The 19,556-nt window shown below is 42.2% G+C and overlaps 8 protein-coding genes across 8 annotated transcripts; 3 read left to right on the top strand and 5 right to left on the bottom strand.

The window, feature by feature from the left end:
* Nucleotides 1-56: 56 nt before the first annotated feature.
* Nucleotides 57-2,867, bottom strand: LOC115621096 (protein O-mannosyl-transferase TMTC4). Its single transcript, XM_030514633.1, has one exon. It carries the CDS (start codon nt 2,778-2,780, stop codon nt 645-647), a length of 2,136 nt encoding a protein of 711 aa, XP_030370493.1. The 5' UTR covers nt 2,781-2,867; the 3' UTR covers nt 57-644.
* A 448-nt stretch (nt 2,868-3,315) lies between these two features.
* On the top strand, nt 3,316-3,947 carry LOC115621580 (trafficking protein particle complex subunit 6b). The gene is made up of 2 exons (XM_030515270.1): nt 3,316-3,437; nt 3,491-3,947. The coding sequence occupies exons 1-2, from the start codon at nt 3,369-3,371 to the stop codon at nt 3,878-3,880; spliced, it is 459 nt and encodes a 152-aa protein (XP_030371130.1). The 5' UTR covers nt 3,316-3,368; the 3' UTR covers nt 3,881-3,947.
* On the bottom strand, nt 3,878-4,684 carry LOC115621579. Its single transcript, XM_030515269.1, has one exon. It carries the CDS (start codon nt 4,649-4,651, stop codon nt 3,944-3,946), a length of 708 nt encoding a protein of 235 aa, XP_030371129.1. The 5' UTR covers nt 4,652-4,684; the 3' UTR covers nt 3,878-3,943.
* Nucleotides 4,685-4,771: 87 nt separating this feature from the next.
* Nucleotides 4,772-6,225, bottom strand: LOC115621577 (zinc finger protein 287). The gene is made up of 2 exons (XM_030515267.1): nt 5,881-6,225; nt 4,772-5,818 (listed from the first exon to the last, which is right to left on the bottom strand). Exons 1-2 carry the CDS (start codon nt 6,208-6,210, stop codon nt 4,796-4,798), a joined length of 1,353 nt encoding a protein of 450 aa, XP_030371127.1. The 5' UTR covers nt 6,211-6,225; the 3' UTR covers nt 4,772-4,795.
* Nucleotides 6,226-11,892: 5,667 nt separating this feature from the next.
* LOC115621576 lies at nt 11,893-13,791 on the bottom strand. The gene is made up of 5 exons (XM_030515266.1): nt 13,278-13,791; nt 12,779-13,149; nt 12,510-12,709; nt 12,296-12,457; nt 11,893-12,225 (listed from the first exon to the last, which is right to left on the bottom strand). Exons 1-5 carry the CDS (start codon nt 13,708-13,710, stop codon nt 12,003-12,005), a joined length of 1,389 nt encoding a protein of 462 aa, XP_030371126.1. The 5' UTR covers nt 13,711-13,791; the 3' UTR covers nt 11,893-12,002.
* A 53-nt stretch (nt 13,792-13,844) lies between these two features.
* On the top strand, nt 13,845-16,440 carry LOC115621578 (surfeit locus protein 4 homolog). Its single transcript, XM_030515268.1, has 4 exons — nt 13,845-14,124; nt 14,965-15,228; nt 15,290-15,700; nt 15,773-16,440. The coding sequence occupies exons 1-4, from the start codon at nt 14,074-14,076 to the stop codon at nt 15,857-15,859; spliced, it is 813 nt and encodes a 270-aa protein (XP_030371128.1). The 5' UTR covers nt 13,845-14,073; the 3' UTR covers nt 15,860-16,440.
* A 70-nt stretch (nt 16,441-16,510) lies between these two features.
* On the bottom strand, nt 16,511-18,389 carry LOC115621090 (protein arginine N-methyltransferase 1). The gene is made up of 3 exons (XM_030514624.1): nt 18,262-18,389; nt 17,346-18,204; nt 16,511-17,290 (listed from the first exon to the last, which is right to left on the bottom strand). Exons 1-3 carry the CDS (start codon nt 18,281-18,283, stop codon nt 16,597-16,599), a joined length of 1,575 nt encoding a protein of 524 aa, XP_030370484.1. The 5' UTR covers nt 18,284-18,389; the 3' UTR covers nt 16,511-16,596.
* A 125-nt stretch (nt 18,390-18,514) lies between these two features.
* Nucleotides 18,515-19,554, top strand: LOC115621943 (zinc finger protein 26). Its single transcript, XM_030515790.1, has 2 exons — nt 18,515-18,553; nt 18,610-19,554. The coding sequence occupies exons 1-2, from the start codon at nt 18,530-18,532 to the stop codon at nt 19,552-19,554; spliced, it is 969 nt and encodes a 322-aa protein (XP_030371650.1). The 5' UTR covers nt 18,515-18,529.
* The last annotated feature ends 2 nt before the right edge of the window (nt 19,555-19,556 follow it).

Genomic DNA, 19,556 nt, shown 5'->3' with positions numbered 1-19,556 from the left:
ATTTTAAATCATTATCTTAAATAAATATATTTAGTTTTGAGTATTAGAGAGATTCATTCGAGAATGTGGAGCGTTAAGTACAATTATTTCTTAATTCATCATTCGAAAGGTTTTATGAATCTGTTTAAGAACATAGAATGCCTTTACACGGCCTTAAATTTGGATCAGTCTTCGGTCTTGGATTCAGTTGGGGGTATGAAGAAATAAGTTGGACAATAAAAATGAGGAATTGCTGTTCCGTTAAAGATCAGTTGGGGGCTCTAAAAGCGATTATAAGAAACCCTAATTGAATGAATAACTTACAACATATCCTTATGATCTAAACAAGCTCAGCATTGCTTCCGGTTTCTACCTGTCAAGATATCGTCAGTTTCTACAGACCAAGTTATAGATCTTAGAGCAGATTCACAACCATAGTATATAGACTCATGCAGATTCCTGCGGCTTCTTTTTAGATATTCTTTTTTACGTTTAGTTTAGCGCCGTACAAAAGTATCGGACTTTAACCCGAGTAAGAGGAATAATGAAGTTCTTAACTCTAAGAAATCCGAATTAGTCTTTCAAAGTACATGCACAAAGAGCATACACTGACAAATACATACATATATATATATATATATACAAAGATAAGTACATTTAATCTATTACTTCTTCCTTGTTTGCACTTTCAAAGCTTCCCGCTCAAGTCGCTTTACCAGTTTGGCCAGATGATCTTTTGCCGTTGTGGCCCTTGTCGCATTTATTCCAATAGCTGCTTGATACGCTTCGATGGCCGCCTGTACCTTATCCCAACGATGATATAGGACACCCAGATTTGTGTGATAGAGTAAATTGTTCGGGTCCATTTCAATGACGCGCTTATAGAGTGCCTCCGCCTCCACATACTGTTTCAATTTTCCAAGCACATTTGCCCGAATGAACATGATGCTCGGATCGTTAGGCAAATGTTCTAGTGCCTGCACAGAAAGACGCAGTGCATCGTCGTGAAGAGCCCGATTGTCCAGCATGGTCAGGATGTTGGCCCAGGCCTTTGGTTGTCGTGGACTTAAAGAAACCGCATGCTGCCAATGATGCATTGCTTCCGCATAATGTTTTTGTTGTAGATACAAATTACCCAAGTTGTAGTAACATACGGCGTAGTCGGGCCTATATTTTATTGCGAGCTCATAGCTCGTCAAAGCCTCCGAATATTTCCCCTGAGCTGACTGCACTATGCCCAAATTCATCCATGCCACAGCAAAAGTGGGTAACACTCGTAACGACGATCTTATGTATTGCTCTGCTTTATCCAGCTGCCCATGCTCACGATAGAGATTCCCCAGGTTCATGAGCGCCGACTCATAGTTGGGATATAGCTCGATGGCTTTGTGGTAATGCTGAAAGGCGCGTGAGTCCTGGCTATTATCGGTGGCCAAGCGAGCAATGTTGTAGTGCACTTTCGCGTTATTGGGGCATACCTGTAGAGCGGAAGTAAACAGACGCTCCTCACTAAGCCACTCGCTGGCCCGTTCCCTGGTGCGTAAAATCATGACGGCGAATAGCAACATCAGGAAGAATTGTTGGAGCGCACGGAGTTGAGGCTTATTAACGTTAAATTCATAGCAATACATAAACCCATAAATTGACAGCAGACAAAATCCTATCGAAGGTACATAGAGTATGCGCTCTGCAATTACAAATCCGACGCGTATGAACCCTGCAGCTGGCAGAAATGGAATAATCATGAGAGCCAAGCTCAAAATAAGTCCAGCGAGTCGACGAAAATTTAGAAAGGAGACAAGTATAAAGGAGTAAAAGGCAATAACTGCCTGCAGACGCAAATCCCAAATAGTGGACACGAGACTTAGGCAACCGAGAGCCCAATCGAAGCAAAGCCACTGCGGACATATCATGAGCCAGAGGTTTACAATATAAAGATAATGCTGGGAGAGCACGCGTATCAGTGGATGTTCATGATGAGCGATTGGATTGTCTACCGGCTTAAATTCTGGTGTTTCGAAGTTCTGCCACCAAAGACGCAGCACCAGCAGCAACGTTGTGCCCGCGACATAGATTTTATAACGGTGTTGTGATTTTATTAATGGCCATTGAGCAACCAGTGGCTGTGCGTAGTAGACATTTTGAAAGTAGTCCACTAGCACGCAGGCGAGCGGAATGGTCACTGCCGTCTCCTTGAACAGCATACCAATGCCTGTCAGCAGCAGCACCATGCCAACACTGCTCCAGCGCTGCGTGCCATCGCTGCTGGCGACTGTCAATAGTAGGCACAGAAGATATATAAGTCCAAACATAAGCTCCGCTCTACCCACAATGCCTGACACGGCTTCTGTGTGCACAGGATGGACAGCAAAGAGTGCCGCCGATATTGTAGCCCAGCGTTCCGTATTGATTTCCTCCACGTAGAGGGAACGGACGAGTCGCCATACAAGCAACGTGTTCACACAGTGTAGTAACAGGTTGAGAAACTTCATGTGAGCGGCACCCAGACCCAACAGCGCGTGTTCGCAGTGAAACATTAAAATTGTTAGCGGTCGAAAAGATTTGTGGGAATCGGCGCTAATCAGCGGGGCTCCCCAAAAGTCGTGTGTGAAAATTGCTGTCCAGTTGGTTGGTAAAGTATTCACATCCTTATTCTTTACAATAGCCACAGTGTCATCAAACACAAATTGAGCGCCGCCTAAAGCTTGCAAATAACAAACCAGACAGAGTAAAACCAAAATAGCCTGGCATAACAGGCCGTGAAGACACGCATTGGGCACTACTCTTCCGAGGCTCTGCATTTTTTGTTGTTGTTGCTTATTTTATACACTTGAGTCTACTTAATTTATTTTTAAATGTTCTTTTTACTGACTGCCCCTAGGCTTAATATTTTTCTCGGCTTGTATACATTATTCGTGTAGGAGACAAATTGCAATGCAATTGTTTGCCATTCACAGATAACAGCTGTTTAGATTTAGGCATTTTAGTACAATTTTAGTTTAGCTATGCATTTAAATGATTTATGTATATTAAATGTACGTACATAATATTTTAAGGAAAATAATTACTGAGTCTTAACACTTAATTAAGAATATTTTTGGTTTTTATATTTATTGGATTTGTTCAAAGACTTTATTTTAACTCAAAATAACTCAAATAAATAAATAAAATGCTGCTCTGAAGAAATTGTATATATAAATGCATTTGCTAATTCAATTTAATTAGATTATTGTTAACGGACCACGTCCAGCTTGAAATAAAATGATCTAAAATTTAAATTAGGCCCGCGTGCATTTTACCATTCACTTGGAGGAGTCGCAATCAGCTGGTCTGCCCACAAAATTAGGAACAAAACAAACTGCCATAGAAAGAAAAGTGCCCGTCTAAATATGTCGGAAGAAATTGTTTTCGACTGCCTTCATGCAGAAATAGTAAATTACTGTCTGGGCAATAACAAGGTAAGGTTTGGCATTCATGTTATAGTCGATAATTTCAATAACCTTTGCAACAGGAGCACGACCTGGCTACCTTGGAATACATTGGATTTACAACAGGATATCGTCTAATAGAGCGACTCACACGCGATAGCTCCCGCTTCAAGGATGAGCTGGAGACAATGAAGTTTATTTGTACAGACTTTTGGACTCTTATTTATAAAAAGCAAGTCGATAACTTGCGTACCAACAACCACGGTATGTATGTTGTACAGGACAAGGCATTCCGTTTCCTCACACGGATCTCACCTGGCGCCAAGCAGTTGGAGCACGCGCCAAAGTTTGTGGCATTCACCTGTGGCTTGGTTCGGGGTGCACTAAGCAATCTGGGTATCAACAGTACTGTCACTGCAGATGTACAAAGCATTCCAGCGTGCAGATTTCACATAGAGGTCAATAGAAACTAGTTTGCATGCCAGTAATGTATATTGTTTACATAAATGTATATTAAATGTATAATTACTACTAGCTTAATCAATTTTTTCATAGAATGTGACAATGTTTAGTTCAGTCCAGTGGAGACAGTCGTGCAATACCCAATGCTCGTCCACAGGAAAGTTTGGATGCATGGCATCGGGATCTGTGTGTATGCCCTGCGAGGGCTTCGGTCCAATTATTATTAGCCACTTGCCTTTGTATACACATAAGTACTCGAGAAATGCTTGACGATTGTTGAAGTAGCAAAAGAGCAAGGCACTAGGTTGTGAGCCGCAGCAACTGTGACGTAGAAAATCAGAATCCAATTTGCCATCGGGGGCATCTTCCACAAAGTTCAATGGGATAAAGCTGCGTAATGCGTATTTGCTATTCCACCAATTCCGATCGATTTCCAAGCCGTAGAACGCAATCGGATTTTCATCCTCCGTTGCAGCAGCAGCTAACAACCATTCAAGCAATCCACTACCACACCCAACACTGAGAATGTTCTGTATATTATGGAGCCTCAGTAATTTGTTGAATGCCAGCAAATCGGCAGCTGTGGGCCAAACCCAAAGCAGCTTACGTTTAAGTTGCTGCTCTAAAGTGTCGCCCAATGCCAATAATTTTCGCCAGTTGCGGGTCTCCGGTGCACTTAAATAGTAAATCTCAACGAGCGTGTTTCGCTCTGTTTGCTCGCACAACATATTGAATACTACCAGTGAATATACATGCATGAACGGATCTTCATGATTTAGCATTAACCTTGTTGTTGACTCGCATGATGACGCGGTAGGCGGAAATATGGCTCACAGCCAACAAGACTAGCAGCTGTCACTTATCACTAATAAATCAACGTTAGAGACAAATCAGACAAAAAGGGCGGCAACATTAAAAGCTTCTGATCAGTTGATGTGCTCGTTTTCGTATGAGAATTTGAAATTTTTCCGCCAATGCATTTCACTGAAATTGGAGCTGCCATGACCTGAAATGCGCTGCTGCTGCGATTTATGCTGCGTGTTCAAAGACGGTGGGGCTGCTGCTTCATCCTCAAGATGCCCTTCTTGCATTGGTTCATTTGAATATTCTTCGTTGTCTAAATCTAAAATGATTTTGCGATATAGCTTTACGTTTTCTCTAGGTATTTCAACGGGTGCGGTAACAGCTAAAGCTATAGGTGGCGCAGGCATAGCTAGCTCCGTGTCCGGTTCGGGTAGAGGTAGCATCACAGGCTGAACATTACCCACACTTTTAATGACGCTGCTATAACGCACGCCTTGTGCAGGCAGATCAGTTGATAAGGAATCCTTATCCTTACTCTCTTCATAAGTGGCAATGATGATCTCAACGCCAGAATCGAATTGCATTTCCGGATGCATGGCGCGTATGTGGCGCAACATATTGTCGCGCCTATTAACGGTAATATCGCACTCAATGCAACGATATCTGTGGCTCGATGTGTGCTGTTTGACATGACGCGTCAAGGCGTCCATGTGGATGTAGCTCTTATGACAATGCGGACAACGGAAACATGGGCGCTTCTGATGGCGTTCAAGGTGAAGTCTGAGCGTGGACTGGCGCAGAAAAGACTTTTTACAAATGTGGCAGGTATAGCGAGGAGTATTCTGGTCATGCTTCATCTGGTGCTGCTTTAAATTTGCTTTGGTAAGGTAATGTTTGGAGCAAACCTCGCATTTATAGCGCAGCTCACGTCCACTATGGAATAAAAGGTGGCTCGCCAGCGCAGCTTGGGTTCGAAATATCTGTGGGCATTGAGAACAACGCTGTATTTCATTCTTATGTGCACGTATGTGACGTTGCAGGATAGATTTCTGTTTAAAAGATTTGTCGCACACGTTGCAGGTGAAGTTGGAACGTAAGCCATGATTGTTCAGATGGTAGTTGAGATGTGAGCGAGTGGCAAAGCGCTGAAATGGCATAAATAATAATACCTAAATCTATAAATATAATTCACTTGTATGAGTCTTACTCTGCTGCACTGCGGGCAATTATATTTCTTGAGCTGATCATTTCCACATCCACGATGATAATATTTTTGAGTGCGGCTTCGAAAGGATTTGTTGCAAACGGTACAATGGTATCCGTCATCATTTGTTGTTATGTGTTCGCTTAGCGTTGTCACTGTTATGGGTGTGGGTGGATATTCCACTTGAGCATGGGGAATGGCTTCATTCTTACACTCTAAACAATGTGTAACGTCTTGAATTAAGCAAATGCGGCATTTACTATGACCACAGCTGTCAGTAACCAGACGATTTTGCCCAGTAGTTTCACCTTTGCAACGTGGGCAACTATTCATTATATTAAAATAAAGCGAGTCGCCTTACCCAATTATAAAAACACATTTGCTTTATAAAAATGCAGCTTGCAACTGCTATATGCTTCTTCTTCTCACGTACAATAAACAGCTGTCACGCGTTGACATTCACAATGAGACGCGAAAATAATTTACTGCGAGACTATTTGTAAACAATTATATAGAAATTGTATTTTAAACGTTCTCTTTCAGTTGCTTTTAGGTTTCTGAGGAGACAACATCGCGGTCGGGTATCAGTGTTCAAGTTTTTTCGTTTTTCTGCTAACGGGCAGTTCGTGGAATTTGAATTTATCAGCAACTTTTTTCGGTTTTAATGTGCTACAGCACATTACTTATTGATTTGCAACTTTTAAACTAATTAAAGGATTCGATTTCAACAGAAACGCAGCATTCGTGCAGAAACGTGCACTTCGAGGCTTTATGGCAGGCAGGAGTAAAGCTGGTCGTCCGATAGGACAAGTATGCACCACCGGGGCTTTTGGGACCACCAGTCGCCGCGCCAACCCTAACGAGGTGCCCAAAAAGGAAGAAGCACCATCAGTTCGCAGAACTAAAGAGGGAAAGAACGACGCGCCAGCCAAATGCGGCCCAACCAAAAGCGCGCCAAATACAAGTGTTGGTAAACAGGCAACTGCGGTAAATGACGTAAAAGTTGACAAGGACGGACTTTCATGTAAGTCGAAAAATTCCAAGATTTCTACCACTTCTGATGAAATAAATGCGGGAAGCAAAAGTGTGGTCGACAAGGAAATTGTGGTTGCCATGCAGTATGACGGGGACCACAAGGGTCCTTTTATTGTTTATGTGGACAAGGCTAGCGAAATGGGAGTACGCAAAGCGATTAACCAATTCGAGTTAATCGAGCTGCTCTCTTCGCTAAAAATCAGTGGCATAGAAGAAGTAAGCAGGATAGGGCATGGCAGGTGTAAGGTCACTTGTGTGTCGGCGCAAAGCGCCAATGACCTGGCCTCATTGGAAGCTCTCGCTGTTCACGGCTTCGAGGCCAACATTTTTAAGCATTTCACTAGAAAGGCTGGGATTATTTTTAACATTCCCACGTATATGTCAACCGACCACATGATGGAACTCCTGTCGGCGGACATTCCCATAATGCAGGTGGAGAGAATTTTCAAAAAATCAAGGGACACAGGGGACTTGGTCCCTACCTCCAGAGTAAAGATCTGGTTTAAGGGACACCAGGTGCCAAAAGAAATAAAATTTCTATATACAAAGGTGGCGGTACAACCGTTTATACACTTCAAACAATGCTTCCGTTGCTTACGTTTTGGCCATATGGCCAAGCACTGCAAGGGGAGTGCACGGTGCTATAAGTGCGGAAAAGAACATGAGAGAAAGGACATTTGCACTGATATTGCTTGTGCCAATTGCAAAGAAGGCCATATGGCAACATCACCCCATTGTGCAGCCAGACAAAAGGAATTCGCTATTCAAAAGTGTATGGCCTTGGAGAATATGTCCCGAGCAGAAATTAAGAAGACTCATCCGTCTCTCTTTAAGAGGACGGTGCCTGATCTAAGAGATCAGTCAGAATTCCCTTTTTTAAGAAGGCTAAATAATAGCTCAGGAAAGCGCGAGTACAGCAGCCACGAAGTGGCGAAGGAGGTGCATCCCATTGCACCATATGCCAGGGTAGCTAGGCTTCCAGGCAGAGCTCTCGGGGAAACATCCAAGCCCAAGCCGTCCAGATACGGCAATACAACTAGTCATAACTTGGCAGATACCGCTCACAGAGCGGAGGTGCTTGAAGTTGGTACCACCAAAGTGTCTTTAGCCCAAGAAAAACTTAATATAGTGGAAAAGAAAATATCTAACTTCATAACGGACCCAAATAGCGGAGCGGGCCCATCTCTACAGTTCTGGGAGGAAATCAGGGATCTCATAAATGCTGCTAATGCGGAGCTAGATGCAAATCAAATTTGCATCGCCTCGGCCTTGACAAGCACAGCAACAATATGAGAATCCTCCAATTCAACATCCAAAGCCTGACTTTCAACAACAACAAACAAATTCTTCACATGTTCCTCCTAAACAACAACATAGACATCGCCATTCTGTCGGAAATATGGGTGAAAGACAATTCAGAGTGTGGAATTCCTGACTTTAACTTTTATGGAAAGCCAAGGGAAGACGGATACGGTGGAGTAGGGATGTACATAAGAAGGGGAATCAAATTCAAAATCCTAAAGATTAAAAACGACATGGAATGTATGGGCATTCAGACCCTAAATCTAAAGAGAAATTTGTGCCTTTACGGTATCTATGCGGCCCCCTCATTATCAGTGTCTATCCTGAAAAAGGGGGCAAAAGAAATTTTCGAGTATGCGGCATCATTGAGCATTGCTTCACTAATATGTGGGGATTTTAATGCCAAATCCACAACATGGGGCAGCTCCAGTAGCGACGGCAAAGGACATGGCTTGGAACGGGCGGCAGCTAACTCGGGCTTTGTATGTATGAACGACAGCTCCCCTACGTTTTCTCGTTGCCCAGGTCAAAGCTCGGTGCTGGATCTGACTTTCTGCAATACGAGTAGTATTCAATATAGATGGCAGGCTCAAAGCAGCAAACTAACAAACAGCAACCATTTTCCAGTCTTAATAGACTTGGTCCAATTCTGCGCGAATACAAGTCACAAAAAGGTACTTCATAATAGGATTGCGAGAGTTTTCGCTAATAGTGACTTTTCAAACCTGGATTCACTCAATGGCAATGTTCGCCTTATCACAAAAACCAATACAATTACGGTATCAAGCAAAAACAAATATGTACCCAAGAGATGGTGGAACGAGGAAGTTGACAAGCTGTTTCGCCTTAGAAATGCCTGCAGGAAAAAGTTCTATTTCACCAAAAAGCTGGAAGATGCGGAGCTACTCATGGTAGCAGAAGCAAAGCTGCAAAACCAAATAAAAAACTGTCGCAGAGCTAATTTTAGGCAGTATATTGACGAAATGACGACAGCTCCCACACTGTGGAATGGAACAAGACATTTAAAACTTTATAAAAGAATGAAAAGGACAGCTAACACCTGGTCAAAAGCAGAGGACGAGGAGTTCCTTATGATAGTAAAGAACACGCCAACCACAACATTCAGTTGTCCACGTATGGCGACATCATTGGTCCAGGAAGGGGTCCCCATTTTGTTTAACTTTGAGGATTTTATGTCAGTGTTGAATGCGAGAAATCCAGATTCGGCATGTGGGCTCGATGGCATCTCGTATAGGATGCTGCAGACATTACCGAACCCTAAGAAGAATCAACTTTTTAATATGATAAACGACATTTGGCGGGCTGGAGTCTTCCCAGAATCCTGGAGACAGATCAGGCTGGTGCCGGTACCAAAAAAGGGCTCAAACTCTGACCTCGTTTGTAACCACAGACCAATCTGCCTGCTTAGTGTTCTGTTAAAAACAGTAGAGGGTCTAATCAAAATGAAATTCGACGAACATATTGCCAGTCGCGACCTGCTACCGGAAAGATCATATGCTTTCAGGAAAGGAAGATCGACAGCTCTATGCATAAACGATCTAATTAACAAGATCCAATACCTTAAGACTGAGGGTTTCCAAGTTGTGGCAGCATGTCTAGATCTAAAAAAGGCTTTTGACTGTGTGGATATTGAAACCTTAGACCACCAGCTTCGTGCCGTGGAGTTTGATCCACACCAGGTAAGGTGGATAACTGATTTCCTCCGACGCAGATATCTGGTAAAGGGGTCGAGCAAAGCTGAAATAAATAGAGGAGTTTGCCAAGGTAGCTGCTTAAGTCCCACTCTTTTCAACATTTACACAGCCAAGTTACACACCATAAACAATTCGAACTGTCTGCTTTTTCAATATGCAGATGATTTCTTTCTGATCTGTTTTCACAAGAAGTTTGATTTAGCCGTTTTAACGCTAAGTGAAAGAATAGAAAAATTTGAAAGAGAATGCAGCAGGCTCAACTTATCTTTTAATCCAGCCAAATCCAAAGTCATTCACTTCAGCTCACGCAGAAGACAACTAAATTTGGTAAGCCAAGGTTTCCACATTAAGGAAGTTGCACAAATCAGCTATTTAGGCAGGAACATAACAGCAAATAACTCGGCATGCACCCATATTAGTCAGGCTATCTCAGAGGCCAATAAATCATGTGCGTTCATCAGGCTCTTTAGCGGCTGTCAATACGGTGTCAGTCCTAGGCAAGGAATCTTGTTGCACAAGGCTTTCGTCAGGAGCAGGCTGGAATACGCGTGCTCCTCTTTTAGCAGCCTATCCAAGACAGCCCTAGCTAAGGTCAAAAGCCATACCAATATGCACCTGAGAAAAGCGTTAGGACTAATAAAATGTACCCCCATTCAAATCATCTACCACATGGCAGCAGAGATGCCACCGGATTTCAGGATTTTATTCCTCACAGCCAAAGAATTGGCAAAAGCATTTGCTTTCAATTTACCAGTCTGCGATTTGCTGTCATCCACCAGCACGATAAACACTAGTTATGCGAGGGTTTACAGGAGGTTTGCTAACATACTAGACCACATTGAAGAGATTCCTCTAATACCTCTCAAATGCGCAAAAATGAAAGGAGACACGGATTTTTTGAAGGGCTCAGCAAGAAACAAGCAGTCCATGGATAATTCAACCATGCGCCTGATTTTTAATGAGAAAGCCTCCAGTCTGAGAAGCAGAGGCTTTAAGCTATATTTTACCGACGGATCGGTCACCTCCAGCCACTCAAGCTCTGCTTTTTTGCAGGAAGAATCAGGGTTTGTAGATAGTTTCTATACAAACAAAATCCTCTCGTCTCTCTCCTCAGAGCTTATTGCAATTGAAAAGGCAGTTGATCATGCAATCTGGTTGAGAATTTCCCATGTGGCAATTTTAACGGACAGCCGAGGCAGCGTGCAAACACTAATAAATCATTCGCTTAACAATTCCATAGCAAACAACATTAAAAGAAAAATTAATAACTGTTCCAGTGTTTTAGCTGTAGAGTTACATTTCATACCGGGACATGTGGGTATTCCCCAAAATTCCGCGGTGGACACGGCAGCCAAAAGAGCAACAACAGACGGCACCTTCATGGTGCTAAAATGGAGCTTAAAGGATGCAGTGCGTACCATGTACAGTCTAATCCATGACGAATGGGAACTAGAGTACGCCAGATTCGTGGCAGAGAAAAACAGAGCATACTGCGCACTTTTTCCGACCACGCTTGGAAAACCGTGGTTCCAAAATAAGAGCTGCAATTTTAACGCAAACAATACAAAACTAATTAATAGACTGCTTAGTGGATACACATTCGATAAAGTCACTCTTTCAAAAATGCATGTTATCGACGATAACAAATGTAACAGCTGCGGCGTTCCCGATAGCGCATCACACATCATATTTGAATGTCCAAAACATAATACAAATCGACAACGCGTCCCATCGCTAACCAAATATAACAATCTGCACTCTTTCTTTAAGCATGAGGCGGTTCAAGAATATAACGCAATAGTAAACTTCATAAATGACACAAAAGTCAAACTGTAATTTCAAGCAACATCCTACATTTATCTAGTGTGGCAATTTCCACTTCACCAATAAGTGGGCGGCCAAATAATTCCACAATACCCAAGGGCATCGTGGTAACTTAAACCCAAAAAAAAAAAAAAAAAAAAAAAAAAAAAAAAAAAAACGTTCTCTTTTCAAGTAACCTACAACTTAAAGCTATTTGTAGAAAATCTCTTATATACTAGTAAATTATGAGCTGTACACACTTTGCTTAAATCAACTACCCCAATTATCCAAATCCAGACTAGCCACATGACCAGGAAATAAATGCGCTTTGTGCATAGGAACTTGCACAAAGTACCTTTCGCAAAATTTAGGGTTTCGTTTAATAAGTACTTCGTTGAGTATATGGGTGTATGTAAACTTCTTGGTTATCAGTAGACGGCGACTCTCGCCAGCGCCATAGCTGGCTGAACGCAAACCATAATGCGACGCCATCCTAAAGAGATACATGTATATACATAAATATGTACTAATTTAATGGCTAAGTTAAAAAAATTATGTCTTACTCGTGAAACTTGGCACGTTCCTCTTTCGAGAATGTGGGCTCAAACTGCATATCGCGTATGTCATCCGAATTCGCATAGTTTTCGATGAGTGTTCGGAATTGTGCGTTTGTAGATTGCTGATTTGAAGCGCCCAAGCCAGAGCGATTGGTCTTGAAAAGATAGCTGAAAAAAAGATAAGTGAACGGTATTGAAGAGAACTGTATATAGGATTTACCCCACAGGCTCCTCGCGTCCTTGCTTCAGGCGACCCAAACCACCACCAGTCCAGCCCATCAAGCGCATCATTCGATAGCCCTTGTTGCTTGCATCAAGCTTAGTTTCAATTCCCAAACTGTCCGCCGACTCTTTTGTGACATTAATATTTATGCCATTGTTTGTTTTTTCCACTTTAATGGTGTCGCGAGCGGCATTTAGCTTTGAAAAGCGCCACCAATTCAATCTTAGTAGAATTAAATTTTGGTTATTTGCTTACACATTGCTTACCTTGATATTGTAGCAATGTGTCTGCAAGAGCAGCAGCGCTTGTCTATAAGCCGCAAGCTTAGCTTCCTTCTGACTTCCTTTGCTTTGTGCAATAACCTCGTCATTAATGAGTACCTCTGCGATGTTGCTGCCATCCTCAGGATCTTTTACCATCCGCTCTGCGTAAGAGATTTTGCATGCAAGGCAAGAGGAGCGTAGACATTGGCGTCCGTCGGTCAAGTAAAGCACTAGAGTACCAAAACGAAGGTCCTCAAACAAGTTAATTGATTTCCCGTCACCAAAGACGTGTCGAATAAAACCACTTGCGTTGTCTTCGCTGCGTCTGGAGGACAAAGGCGCCGTGTTTTCCTCTCGATTTGCATTTCTGCGCCCTACATAGTTGTTGTTGAAAATTGTTGGAAATTGTGGTATAGTTTCGATCGCTTTTTGCTCATATGTATAATTTACTAGATATAATTCAGTTTTCTTCGTTGAATACGGGGTTAATTGTTTCTTCTACCTTTGGCGCGCTGCTCCGCTGCGTTTGATGCAGAGACAAACGTACGCTTCAGGCGTTGAGCGCGTGTGGCCCGAAACTCCTCGGCAATATCTTTTGATAATTCGGCGACCAACAACATCGTTTCGTTGGGATACTTGCAGCCCAAGAGCTCCATGTTGACGAACGTTTGTGCCAGGCAGACCAAGCGGCTCTCCTCAAAGCGATGTTTGTGCGCCAACATAAAGCTGCGGCGCAGTTCCCAGTGCTCTTCACTTTCATATTCTGTTTTATATTCGTCCACGTCCCAGTTGGTGGGAAAATCGTCTGTTTCATTTGTTGACGCAATTTTGACCATCTTCGGTTTTTTCCGCTTGCCCTCCTTTAGAACTGGTTCTGCGTCATTGTCCAACTTAACTGGACTGGTTAATTTTGTTCGCTTTGCTTTTGTTGCCATTTTAAAGTGTTTTTTTTCTATAGGTCAAAAATTAAGCACGCTTTTCTTTGGATTTCCTTATTAATCGGCATTTGCTTGGTATTTGTCTATTCACACTTATTTATTATCGTTCACATGCGCCTATCGATGAATGCGCTCTTTGCTCACCACTGATTGGCTCTCTGGCTGCGTTTTCTTCGTGCCGTGTGTGTTTTTAATTTCTTGGGTTCAATTTATGATTTTTTGCCATTTTAATTTTACATTGGTGATTAACACGGTGCAAGAACTTGACTGAGTCCTCAGCTCGAAAGGTTTATCGCCGCGTGCAGTAGGATTAAACAGCAGCTACAACAACTGCCAAAGCCAGCAGAAAGCAACAACAACATGAACATACCTAACGAATATATCGCGAAAACAGAAGATGTGGCGGATCAGGTAATTTTATAGAATAAGTGCTATGTGGAAGTAGAAAAGTCAGATGCAATATATTTAATGAAAGCATGGGTTAAAAACGGCCTTGCGCCCACAATGCGGTCAAAATTTAGTAGTGATGCAGGCACTAAACTGAAACTGCCAACGTCATCCAAATGCGGCAAAGTTCGCTGGTTATTCAAGTGCAATGTAGTTCGCCCTGGGACGCGAAGGTCTACATGTTCCATGCCGTTATGTTCAGATCTTAGCCCGTAACTTAACAGTTCCAATTTAAATGCAACAGTCAGCTAAATAATATCCAATTGGTAATTGTTGCTTCTTCTAGGGCACTAGTGTGCGTGTCAAGGTGGCGTGTGTGAGTGAGCGTATGTGTGGATATGTAAGTGAAAGTGGTGAGAGTGTGTTAAATTTTGAGCGGCTGTCTGTGGCGTCGAGTTCCGTAATCAATTTCAGGCAAGGAAAATGGCCCAACATGTTAACAACTATTAGTAGATTTGGGTATGTGTGTATACGTGTAACATTGCTAGGTATTTATATTAATTCAAATCATGCTGCGAGTCAAAAAGCAAGCACATGTAAAAACCCGTTAGGCGGCACAGAGAGTACAGATAGTGTGCGGACGATGGAGAGAGAGAGTGAGTAGGGGAGACACGTCATTCCAAGTAAAGTGGAAGTGTCTTGCAAAATAAACTTTTGAAATGCGGAGACACTAAAGTTGCTGAGAAAACCCCATCTTCTTATCATTACGGCTGCTGCGTTATCTATCGATCTAGCTTCTTGCTCAACACAATCAATGAAACATTTTGTCTTATCTCTTATTTCCCACTCTTCTTTAACACATAGGTTATTAGACGCGGGAAAAATGTATTGCCCACCGTAGCGCGCCTGTGTCTCATTGCCACCTTTTTTGAGGATGGGTTGCGCATGTACTTACAATGGAACGAGCAACGTGAATACATGGACATGAGCTGGGGCTGTGGCAAGTTTCTGGCCACCGTCTTCGTGCTAATTAATTTGATTGGTCAGCTGGGTGGCTGTGGTATGGTAATGGCTAGATTTAAAGTTGACATTGCAGTTGGATTGCTCTTCTTCATAGTGGTTCTGCAGGTATGTTCTGAAGTTATTGGCTTTGGTTGAATCTTCTAATGCGGTTTGCGTCAATTTACAGACAATAGCCTACTCCATACTTTGGGACTTCCAGTTCTTGCTGCGAAACTTTGCCTTGATTGGTGCATTACTGCTTGTGCTCGCGGAGGCTAGAATCGAGGGACGTAGTTTATTTGCTGGTGTGCCGTCGTTGGGCGACAACAAGCCAAAGAACTTCATGCAGCTGGCCGGTCGGATATTGCTGGCCTTTATGTTCATCACTCTGATTCGTTTCGAGCTGAGCGTGTGGCAGGTCATACAGGACATTGTTGGCTCTATTCTGATGGTATTGGTTGTACTAGGCTACAAGACAAAATTGTCGGCACTTATTCTGGTGGCGCTTTTGTCGGTGCTGAATTTATATCACAATGCCTGGTGGGCTATACCATCTTATAAGCCATTAAGAGATTTCCTCAAATACGACTTTTTCCAGGTGAGACTAATTTAAAGTGAAATGTCCTGCGCTAAAAGCGGCTTACATATTAAATCTTTTTCTTTCTTACAGACATTGTCTGTGATTGGTGGATTACTTATGATTGTATCCTTGGGCCCCGGCGGCGTATCTATGGATGAGCATAAAAAGAAGTGGTAGAGTCCACACGCTATGGCGACAAACAAATGAATTGACTTTTCACACAAGCGTTTTACTCTTTCTGAGAAAAAGTTAGTTAGGTTTACCATAAAATGGAACAACAGCATGAGCAACGATTGAACATAGAAAACAACGTACATTAAAAGGGACTTCCGCAATATACCACGCCCCCTTCCTCCAACAGCTTACTCATAAACATTCGCGCACATTCAAATGAGAGAAACTCTTCATACATATATAAGAGAGACCTTTTTCTTTTTGTACATACTATGTGGGAATTTAACGACAGACGATAAAGAGAGACATAACTGATTTTTTATAATTTGTCCGCATAGAATTTTGCAATTGTGTATTTTTTTTTTTACTTATATTGTTTGTACGACGCCCCTTTTGCTAAGTTGTAATGATGGTGTTTGCGTTTGTTGTTTGATAGAATTTTGAAGATTATTATAACGATGTATAAAATATGATGATTGTACCAATTGACGACGATTTGTTTCTTTCGTTTATAAGCAAAAGTGTAATAGATTTAAATTGTAACGTTTTAATAAAGAAAAATACCAAGACGATGTCACATTAAATTAGCTTTTCATTAATATATGGTTTGAATAACTACAATCCATATAAGCAGCTAATCCACCAGCCAGTATATATATAAATCCATTGTTTTTTAATTTATTCAAAGTTTTTATAATTTACAATTCTTTGTTTACATTTGTCAACAAATGTTTGACCTTCTAGGCCACGGTGTATTTGAAGCTCTTGCCAAAAATAGTAATTCCTATGTGTAGTGCTCGAACGTCTCCATGATGACGTCGCGAAGTTATCTTACCACTGATAATCTCACCCCTTTGCACAAACTGCGGCTCATCTATGAAGAACACGGTTTGTTTCCAATGTGTGGGTAAGTCCGTGGGCGATGTACCAAATACCACACGTTCAGGCAACTCGAACAATGTATCGAAATATCCTACCAATGCAGAAAGTTTGCCTGTCTGTGTACATTTTAAATGAAATTCGTGTGTGAAATTGGAATAATTCATATCGACAGTCATCATATTAAAATTTGCTATTTCCTCCGGTTCCGTAAGCATGTATTCTGGTTCAACAATATCAATAAGGGGCTCTTCAATCGAACGCTTACGCAAATCCGTCATGTCCACGCCATAGACATCGGTCCAAAAATCAATTTGCTGCGCATAGAGTTGATCATTGCCGTAGCCCAAAATGTTCAGCGTACATCGATTAGGTAAAATAATACCCTCGGGTTTGAGATGCGTTTCACGTGCATAAATAATGCTATCCAGCATTCCTTCAAACAGCAAAAAATATCCCATCCATTCGGATATAATTATGTCATATTTAGGTTCGGGGAGCTCCGTGTCTTCTAGACGCCCTTTAAGCAACTCAATGTTTTGCACTTTATTCTTTCTACAATATTGAAGTGGTGTTTATTTGGCTTAAATCAAAAAGGTAGCAGGCTCACCTCACTATATCCATGGCAGTGTAAACGATTTCCGAGTTATCTATACCCACAACGCGCGCAGCACCAGCTTGTGATGCAAATATGGAGAGAATGCCGGTACCACAACCGACATCTAGAACTGTCTTTCCCTTTACAAAATCCCTATTTTGTTGCAAAGCATTGCGATAGCTGCTGGTCCGAATCTGGTCGCTGAGCATTTCGTGATGAATGCCAAAATGTGCATAGCTGTTAAAATATTCATTGTCCCATGTATCCTTGTTGCGAACAACACCATTGGCAATAGGTTTCGGTTGCTCTTGCACTGGCTTTGTTTTTGCCTTTGCACCCATATCGTTACTATGCACCTTTTCCAAGAGCGTCCTGTAATCCTCACGCATACGCTGCATGTCTTCATGGGCTTGTTGCAGCAGCTTTGCTTGCTCCTCCAATTGTTGCAATAGCTCTGGAACAGTCGGCGGTTGCTGCTGTTGGCCCTCAACATCAGTCTTGAGCGTCTCATAATCGAAGCACAGCCAAGGTTCGTACTCGAGCGGCTTCAAGTATTTCTCATCGCTCCATAGAATCCGCTCTGTTGCTAGCAATTCATCGACGTTTATCCTTTCACTGCGTATGTAATTAATAAGCTTGAGAAAGCTATACTGGTCCATTTGAAATTTCTGCTGCAGGCTCTGTAAATTTAGCTTGTGTTCCTGGTCCAAATGTTCAATAGCTTGCTCAATGGCGGGAAAAATTGTTGAGCAAAATAAACAGGTTGTTGGTTCCCCTTCGCTATCCCCCATGTCATCCTCATCCATGTCATCATTAGATTCTGAATCAGAACTTTGAATGACATCGATTTCGGCATCCGCATCGTTTGTTGCTATGAGATGAAAGTTATGATTTCAACATATACAAGTGCTAGATCTCACCAGCTTACCTTTTTGCTCTTTGTTTTCCATGCCCGACAAACTGTAGATTGCCTTCACCAATTTTATAAATAAATGGGCTTCGAATAAAGCAAAGACAAAAGTAAATAATTTAAAACGATATGCACGTGTAGAGGTAACAGGGCTGGACAATGTGTATTCAAAAGCATCGATAATGCGAATCTCTTTTTAAGCGTCGATAACTAGTAGGGCACACGAAAACTGCATTTTTTAATCGAAAGAAGAGAAACAAGAATAGGAAAAGGCGGTATTATCATCATGCAAGTGCAAATTCAAGCAAAGGTTGGCGAAAATGTAACCTTTCTTAAACTTTTTAAACAAATCATTTTTCTTATAAGGTAAAACCCATAGGTGTTCCCGTTTACGAGCTTCCTCAGTATTTGTGCGTTGAAACCAAAGTTCTTAACGACAGCGTAAATTCCCACACTCAGGACAATATTCCTATTATAGACAAGGGACGTGCCAAAATGTTGGGCCTAATCGACGATCAGGAGGAGAAGAATAGTCCGGTTGAGCTTATGTGTTCCTGCACCCAGACCCTAGATCCGTTGCCGCCACGACGTGATCGCTTTATGCAAAGTGATGTCAAAACTACAAAGGAAGTGGCAATACAATGCAACAGAGATGGAGATGAGGAAATTTCGGAAATCACCGACCCGGTAAGGAGTGATCCCGTGGAGCGCCTGGAGTCAGAAGCCGAATTTCTTTCATTTGTCAGCGAGCACACGAATATGTATCCGAACGGCATGTTGGAGTGCTTGTTCTGTGGAGATGTTTCAATTGCACTACAACCTCATCAGCACCACATGGCCATGCACTATGGCCCCAAGAGTCTGTGCGCCTCTTGTGGCAAGCAAGTTGATCAGGGTTTTTTGCGGCAGCATTTATACGAGTGTTCTGCTCAATTACCTAAAATAAGGTGGAAGTGCCCGTATTTTTCCTGCTCTTCGGTAGCTCAGTCTAAACGACAGCTGAACGCTCACATAAAACGACATGGCGGTCTCATTAACTATCGTTGTTTGAAATGTCGTCGTGGCTTCGCCACCATTCTGAGTTTTCTCATGCATCGTTACAGCTCAGATTTATGTCACAAAGCCAAACTCGGTCATCTTTGCAATGGACGTATACTATTCGGTAAGCGAACATTTAATTTACGGCAATGTAGCGTTTGTTATAAAAGATTCAGCAATGAGCGTGTTTGTGCGCGACATCGTGCCCACTGCCTGAGAAGGCATCAAGCTAATTTGCAACGGCGCCTATTTAAACCGCCCAAGACAAAGTAGAT

This window comes from Scaptodrosophila lebanonensis, unplaced genomic scaffold (genome assembly GCF_003285725.1).
Source record: "Scaptodrosophila lebanonensis strain 11010-0011.00,11010-0021.00 unplaced genomic scaffold, SlebRS2 tig00000024-arrow-pilon, whole genome shotgun sequence".
NCBI lineage: Eukaryota > Metazoa > Arthropoda > Insecta > Diptera > Drosophilidae > Scaptodrosophila > Scaptodrosophila lebanonensis.
This window is presented reverse-complemented; position numbering and strand designations above follow the sequence as displayed.